This window comes from Cyprinodon tularosa, unplaced genomic scaffold (assembly GCF_016077235.1).
Source record: "Cyprinodon tularosa strain WSP-4 unplaced genomic scaffold, ASM1607723v1 ctg44, whole genome shotgun sequence".
Taxonomy (NCBI): Eukaryota; Metazoa; Chordata; class Actinopteri; order Cyprinodontiformes; family Cyprinodontidae; genus Cyprinodon; species Cyprinodon tularosa.
This window is the reverse complement of record NW_024039163.1, coordinates 3,351,189-3,359,185: the sequence shown is the minus strand read 5'-3', so window position 1 is coordinate 3,359,185 and position 7,997 is coordinate 3,351,189. Positions and strand designations below refer to the sequence as shown.

The 7,997-nt window shown below is 38.6% G+C and overlaps 1 protein-coding gene across 1 annotated transcript; it reads left to right on the top strand.

Moving 5' to 3' along the window:
• Positions 1-4,756: 4,756 nt before the first annotated feature.
• rag2 (recombination activating gene 2) lies at positions 4,757-7,429 on the top strand. The gene is made up of 2 exons (XM_038299960.1): positions 4,757-4,990; positions 5,631-7,429. Exon 2 carries the CDS (start codon positions 5,645-5,647, stop codon positions 7,244-7,246), a length of 1,602 nt encoding a protein of 533 aa, XP_038155888.1. The 5' UTR covers positions 4,757-4,990; positions 5,631-5,644; the 3' UTR covers positions 7,247-7,429.
• Positions 7,430-7,997: the final 568 nt, after the last annotated feature.

The window sequence follows — 7,997 nt, the reverse complement described above, 5'->3', positions numbered from 1 at the left end:
GGTTTGCGTGTATAAAAACGTGAGCTATTTCACTGCGCACGCTAAAAAATGTACAAACTGATCTATCAACAGCTTGCTAAAAGGATTTGGTCTTTAAAACGTGCTAAATAGCGCCTCTTATCCATTTAGTACTTTTTCTGCAATGAATATGCAATATGGGGCGTTTACACGCAAAAGTGCGTCTTGTGGGAGGAGAACATGTAAATATATTAATTTAGCACTCGCAAAGTGATTTATCAAACCTGAAAGCAATTTTGCTAACGGTATCTGACTCTAGATTTAACACGTTTCAAAAGAAGGTGCAAATGGTCTGTATTCGTAATTGCGCACACATGGCAGCGGTTATTGTCGCAAGAAGGAGACATCGAAATGAAGCAAGGAGACGCAGAGAATGCTTCTTTTCACTCCGTGTGAATATTTTTGCAATGAAGGAGGAAACGATCATCAAAACATATCGTTTATCCAGCATTGCCATTTTGAAGCTTTTGGGGGAACTCCGAATGGATTTGGAGCCAGCCACAAGGAGGACCCACGCAATACCAGATATCACAAAACTCCTTGCAACATTGCACTTTTTTGCATCTGGGTCATTCCAGCGTACGGTCGCAGCGAGAGCTGGGATCTCCCAATCTAGTTTTTTCAGAAGTGCTGTCCGACGGGGTCGGGGTTCTCCCCCTGCGCCTGTGGAGCAACGTGCCAATGCTGCGGGGATGCGTACTGTACGCGTAGTAATCTCATCCACAGTCACTTCTTGTGAGCCATTTGGTACGTGCATTTTTCTACAGGCCAGTACAAAACACCTGTTTTTTTTTTTTTACTGCAGTGAAGTAGAAATTCAGCCACATACCACCTTAGGGAATATATATATATATATATATATATATATATATATATATATATATATATATATATATATTTTTTTTTTTTTTTTGTTGGGGGTCACTGTAAGATTTAAATTTCTTAATGCACTAGTTTGTACAAACTACTTTGCCGCAAACCACAAAACGCGCAAAACCATCATTTAAATAGGGCGTCTCCAACAGTTTTGCACCTGCCACCAGTTACGCAATCACTCTTCTTAAATCACCCGCAAACCATGGTCCAGCCCCTCGCGCAAAATTCTAGTTTGCAAGAACAAATTACTGCACGCAAAATTGGATCTTGATAAATCCGGCCCTATGTGTTTTTTGACTTATTACAGAAGTACAAAGAGGTTGCACCACAAAAAAAAGAGATAAATTAAAATAAAATCAATGGCACCACACTGGGGAAAAAAACTTTATTTTATATCACATATAATTCTACAATTTCCAAAATTGTACTATGTAGCACTGTTTGAGAATGGCTGATCTAAATTGTTCCATTGTAGCTTTGGCTTTATGATAGGGATCCTTGTCCTGTTAGTTAAACCTCAGCCATAGTCTTAAACATTTTTTTTTCTTTTTTTGTTGTTGTTGTTGTTTTTCACAAGTTAAGTCTGAAGAACTTTTCTGTCCTTGGTCAAGAAGAGCTTCCCCACAGCAAAATTCTGCAACCCTTTTGCTTCACAGCAAGGATGCCATGTTCTGGATATGATCATGGTGCTGGTTGTTCACTAATATTTTGTTACAAAACTCATAGAAAAGCACTTTTTATAGACACACAGATAACCTCTATGTACTAGTTATTTTAGATACAATTAAAGACAATTGTTTATTATTATTTGTTTCTAAAAAGGGGCCCAGAGGAACACACTTTATAAACATTAATTTTGTAAGAAAAAAAAATCCCAAAACAATAGAAGAAAAAAAAACCACATCAACTAAAACTAACAGATGTTTGTGGTGTAATTCTTTAGCAAACCACTGCACAGGGTTCCAACTGTGTGAATTGGAATCAGAAATACCAGCTGGGTCAGGATTCTGTTTTTAAAAAGAAAACTACTGAATGTTAGTAATATTCTTCAGATGAACTTATAGTATCCTATAGTACCTTATTAACTGCAGAATATGGTGGTACCGCTGTCACTCAGTAACAATCACCACAAGAGGGGCAATTATCACAGCATTAAAGAGTGATAAACACAATGGCATGGCCATTTTCAGAACATCTGAGCTGTCTGCGTCTCATCAATCAAAAAGCACACCTCAGGGTAGCAGCATGAAGGTAGTGATACATTACAATGGACAGAAACAGGTGCTGCAATAGATTCTAATTACTTTGTTCTATCAATTATGTACAAATCCTTGCATGGGCCCAGAGTCTGCCACACACTGCTGGGCCTCCTACGCTCTCTGCACCAGCTCAGCTTTAAGCTGCATGCCAGGCAGGCAGGCTTTTCAATTGTGCAGATGCCTTCAGGTAACTAAAAAGGTTTATTTTTCCAAGGCTAGTTCTAAATAGAGGGGCAACTGTGCTTGAAAATAAAAGGGGGAAAAGGCAATACTTTGCATATCCTGCTGACATTTGTTGCATTATTTCTACTCAAGTAAAAGGAGCGGATTGTTTCTTCTTCCACTCAACCCTGCGAGCATCGGTTTAAACACACAGGTGCACTGCTGTTTTGTGTTTTTAAGCCGTAACGGTCTTCAAGGCACTTGAGGTTTCTGCCTTTGTTTTGCACACTCTTCAAGTTTTCTCTCAGCCACTCAGAGCTCAAAAACATTATGCTAATGAGTGTGTAGACAGCTGCTTCCAGCATGGTTTTTCTCTGGGTTTTCTAAGGGCTGCGATTGTCACTCATACAGAAGAAATTCTTTCTTTCAGCAAGTCACATCTTTAAAGCAGAGACACACATACTGAAATACGTTCTATACCGAACCTGCTTGTTTCTCTTCTCATTTACTTTCCCAGCATGACGCAAAAGTATATGGCATGATAATAAAGTAAGGTTAGGTGTATTAATGGATCATTCAATTGACCTGCCATTCTGCTGTAGATGTGAGTGTCAAATAAATCCAGAGAAATGAATCGTCTCAGATCTAATGAATATTATTCATTAGTGCAATGTGTCTAGGTGGCTAACACTGAGAGAAAAATAGGACCGGAATTACAGAAATAAAAAGCCTTAAGATAGAATAAAAGAGCTTTAATTATGAAAATGAAGGTTGTAAGTCATGCACACTAATGTGACATTGCTGTCAGAAAGACTCTTTGATGGAGTAGGGCTCAAGGAAAAGTCTGTTTTCACATTTCAAGTAGCTCTTTAAAATACAATAGGAAATGCTTCTTCAAAAGACTGCACCATGTTTAACACAAAAAATCTATAATTAGCTGTAAATGTTACTTAATGGCCTTTAATAAAGTGCTATTTTAATGTTGACAAAGAAGTGATGTCTCAGAGTTTGCTGTAATATGGTCCGACTATTGGATTGGATTAGATTCTTTATTTCGAACATGCAAGAGAAAAACAAAAAAACAATAAAACAATGTTTAAAAACATTGGAGAGAAAAACAACAAAGAAGGTACCCTTCTTTCCTGAGTTAATATACCTCTATTAGATGTGCGAAAAGGAGTAGGAAGAAGTAAAACTTATGTGCTCATACCCCTTTAATTCTTGTATTTCTTCCATTTCCAGACTTCTAATAATTACATATTTTCACTTCTGTAATTTCAACTTCTGCTGTCTTTCTTAGATGTTACATACTATTGCCTTGCAATACTGAGTAACAGTAGAGATTCAACAGTTTGTTTGTTGATATTAACATGATAGCATCTCAAACAGTGGTGAATCCAGTCCTCCGTTCACTATGTCCTAAATTTGCCCTTTGGATTAAGATCTGATGACTGATGATTACAGTGAACTCATTTTATGTTTAAGGAGCAAATCCATGTTCTGATAGAGGACACAAAGCATGCCAATACTATTTTCCCTCACCAATACACAATGCAGTCTACATTTCTAAAAGAAGTCAGGATGGATTTCTGGTTGTTTATACAAAAACATAACCTTATAATCTAAACATTGGAGCTGAAATCTAGACTCACTGTACCAACATTTCTACAGAGTGTTATATTCCAATTATAGTGATCCTGGGCAAACTGTAGCAAGTTTCCTGTTCTTAGCTTACAGGAATGGCCCACAGTGTGATCATTTGCTGCAGTGGCCTTTCTGCTTCAAAGTTTGATGTGTTGTGCAATCAGGGATGGTATTCCACATATTTTGTAACAAGTGCTCATTTGAGCCACTGTTTGCCGTGGGGTCTGCCCTGTCTCCCTTGATCTCATAAATAAGGACGCATTTTCAGCCATACAAATGTCAATTTCAAATTATTCTATGTATTTCTTAACTTCTCCAATGAGCCCGACTCAGATCAAAAACATTCCTACATGTAATGTTTTTAACATCCCTTTTTGTTTTGTTTTCTTTTTGTGATCATTTGGTTTGAACTAGAGCAAATATCTCATTAGTTGTCTATTTGCACAAATTGGTAATGTCATGTGATTGGCTGAATCTGTATTCTTTTTAACAACCAGCTGAATAGTTAACCTAATAAGCCGTTAAAAATAAGCTGCATCTGATGAAATATACTGTGAAATATACTTGAATAGATTAACCCTTCTATTAGCAAAGTTTTGTCAGTTTTGTGTTTTGCTTGCTCTTAATCAATGCATAATTAGTTAATAAATGTGTTTACATTTTTATATAAAGTACTGACTTAATGGAAGGAGGGAAAAAGATTTAAAAAAAGTTATTCCCAAAATATTTTGGAAGTTTTTCAGCAGTTTAAGAAATAAACTGTGCTCTTTTAACATAGCTGATATACAGTTAAAGTACTGAGAAATATATAACTGAAAGCAATCGCTAAGCACACCTGCCAGGGTGCAACAGTCACAGACTGTTAACCTCAAGATCTGGAAGTACTCGATAGTCAACGAAGCCTCACAATCTTCTACTTTCTGCCTTCATCAGAGATCAGCTACAAAAAGAGCTCTCAAGCTTTTTCTTTGTGGGAAACAGGATTTACATTAAAATCAACTTGATGACTTTTTCTCCCTGCTGCTTGTAAGGTAAGCAAATTGAAATTTAAAGAAGTATTAGGATAAGTAAAGAACTCGATTCTTCTACTTTCATTCTCATTTTACCTTTCAAGCTAGAAATGAGCATTCACTTATTGTAATCTTATTCATTGCCTCTTACTGATCTCCTGAAAAAGTTTCACGCTTGGCTGTAAAGCTCTAACTGAAAGCAATAAAGTTTAAATGCAAGCCTTTGTTTGTGTGGGAAGATAAAAAGGGCAAACTCATAAAATAGAATAGTTTATCTACATAGCTGTCTAAAATAAATAACAAAACAGACCCTGCTTTAAAAAACTAACAGGATATATTCCAATACTAGACACTTTGCTTTGTTTAAAAGCTGTTTTTATTTTATTTGTTATATCTGTTGTAAAGCATTTAGATATTACAGCTCTTTGGCTATTTTTACCTAAACAAAATGTCTTATTTACCAGTGTTTAAAAGAACAGATGCTTAAAATAAGTCTGCATAACCATGTGGTATTCATGTCATTGTTGATATTAGATTTACATTGGTTTGGTTTTACAGCATCAAAACAGGAAGTAGGAATTTAAAATCCCTCAGTGAAAACAAACAACATCTGACTGACTAACACAGCATGTTTTTGTGTCCAATTGCTGTTTTGATGCAGGCACCTGGCAGATCATGACCCTGCAACCATTAACTCCAGTGAACTGTGCAGGCCTCCTGCAGCCTGGTTGCTCCCTGCTACAGCTGGATGGGGAAATCCTTTTGTTTGGTCAGAAAGGTTGGCCAAAGCGCTCCTGTCCGACAGGAGTCTTCGGTATCCGGTTAAGACATGGTGAGATGAAGCTTAGGGCCATATCATTCTCCAATGACTCCTGCTACCTCCCTCCTCTTCGCTGCCCAGCCGTCTGCCGCCTGGACCCCTATGATGGGCTCCCAGAGAGTTATCTGTTCCATGGCGGCCGCACCCCAAACAATGAGATCTCATCAAGCTTGTACCTGTTGACCATGGATAGTAGAGGCTGTAATCGCAAACTAACACTCAGGTGCAGAGAGAAAGAACTGGTAGGAGAGGTGCCAGGGGCCCGTTATGGCCATGCAATGACTATCATTCAAAGCCGCGGGAAGACAGCTTGTGTGATGTTTGGGGGAAGGTCCTACATGCCAGCAGGAGAACGAACCACAGAAAGGTGGAATAGTGTCATTGACTGTCCTCCCCAGGTTTTCCTTTTTGATCTTGAATTTGGCTGTTCCTCTGCCCATGTTTTACCTGAGCTTAGTGATGGACAGTCCTTTCATGTAGCTCTTGCCAGAGAAGACTGTGTTTACTTCATTGGAGGCCACTCTATCACCTCTGACTCACGTCCCCCTCGACTCTTCCGCCTTCGCGTTGAGCTCCTGCAGGGTAGCCCCCTGCTTTCCTGCGAGGTCCTAGAGTCTGGCTTATCCATTTCTAGTGCCATTGTCACACGCACAGGTCCCTCTCATAGATATATTGTGCTAGGCGGATACCAGTCTGACTCCCAGAAAAGAATGGAGTGCAGCACAATCATTCTGGATGAGAAAGGTATCCACATTGAGCACCTAGATCCTCCCCAGTGGACCCAAGATATCATCCATAGTCGCACATGGTTTGGCGGTAGTGCTGGAGATGGATGCATACTGCTGGGTGTCCCTACTGAAGGAAGGCCATCTCAACCTGATGTGCATTATTTCTATCACATCAGCTTCCAACAAGCAAAAGAGTCCAGTGAAGAAGAAGGGACCCAGGCATGCAGCCAGGAGTCAACAGACTACGATAACTCGACTCCTCTTGAAGACTCTGAAGAGCTTTATTTTGGACGAGAGCCACACGAGCTGGAAAACAGCAGTGATGATGAGGGCGACATTTACAATGAGGAGGACGAGGAGGATGAATCCCAAACTGGGTACTGGATCAAATGCTGCCTGAGTTGTCAGGTGGACCCCAATACATGGGAGCCATATTACTCCACAGAGCTTCACCGCCCGGCTATGATTTTTTGCTCCAAAGGAGAGGGGGGGCATTGGGTCCATGCTCAGTGCATGGAGCTGTCTGAGACACTGTTAGTTAAACTATCTCAAGGAGGCAAAAAGTACTTTTGTTTGGATCATGGAGGTCTGCCTTTCCAGGAGATGACCCCTCCTCGACAGGTCATTTCACTGAAGCGCACCCCGATGAAAATGAAGAACAGAAATGGAGCCCTAATGTTCAAAATTTCCCCCAGCAAGAAAAGCTTTTTCAAGAAACTCTTTGATTAAATTAACTCTTCTTTAAAATTATGATGAAAATCTACAGTCTGTATTTAAAGTGGTGCAAAATAATAATACAAACTGCCCAGTTTGCATGACTCTATGGGAAAATTTCAAGTCCTGCTGTTTTTTACTTAATAAAGTTTAATAAAAAAAGGTCCCACAAGTCTTACTCTCTCGTGTCTTTGATGTTCTTAATAAATTCTCCTATGAAATCCAGGCTGCAGTTACTCAATAAAAAAGTAATACAAATAAATGTTTTTTAAATGAATTGATCATTTTGACTCTTAAATCAAATAACAACTTGTGTTTCTGGCTGATCTTGAGAAGTCCATTATTGATTCTCAAAGTCTGGCCAAATGACTAGTATAATGCTTTGAATAACTATTCACCAACTTGGCATATTAAATTTTTATCTCAGTCAAACCTATAATTTATTCTCTTTTTTTTTACATTTTATTTTATGGATCAGCACAAGTCAGTCAAAGTCAGTGAGGTGAAAAGAGAAGTATAAATAAAGAAGAAAAATAAAAAGCAAAAAATTACCTTCAAAAGTCTTACAGTCAGCTAAATAATGTTCACTTGTGTTCAGTCAAAGTGTCTAATAATCTCCCAGTAAACACACACATTTTCTGTAAGGCCCGAATACTCCATTTCCATCATGTTCAATTAAAAGATGCAGGTACCATAACAAACATACCAGAAGAGCATTTTCCACCAGAGGCCTTGTGAAAAATCTCAGATCAGGAATTAAGGAGTG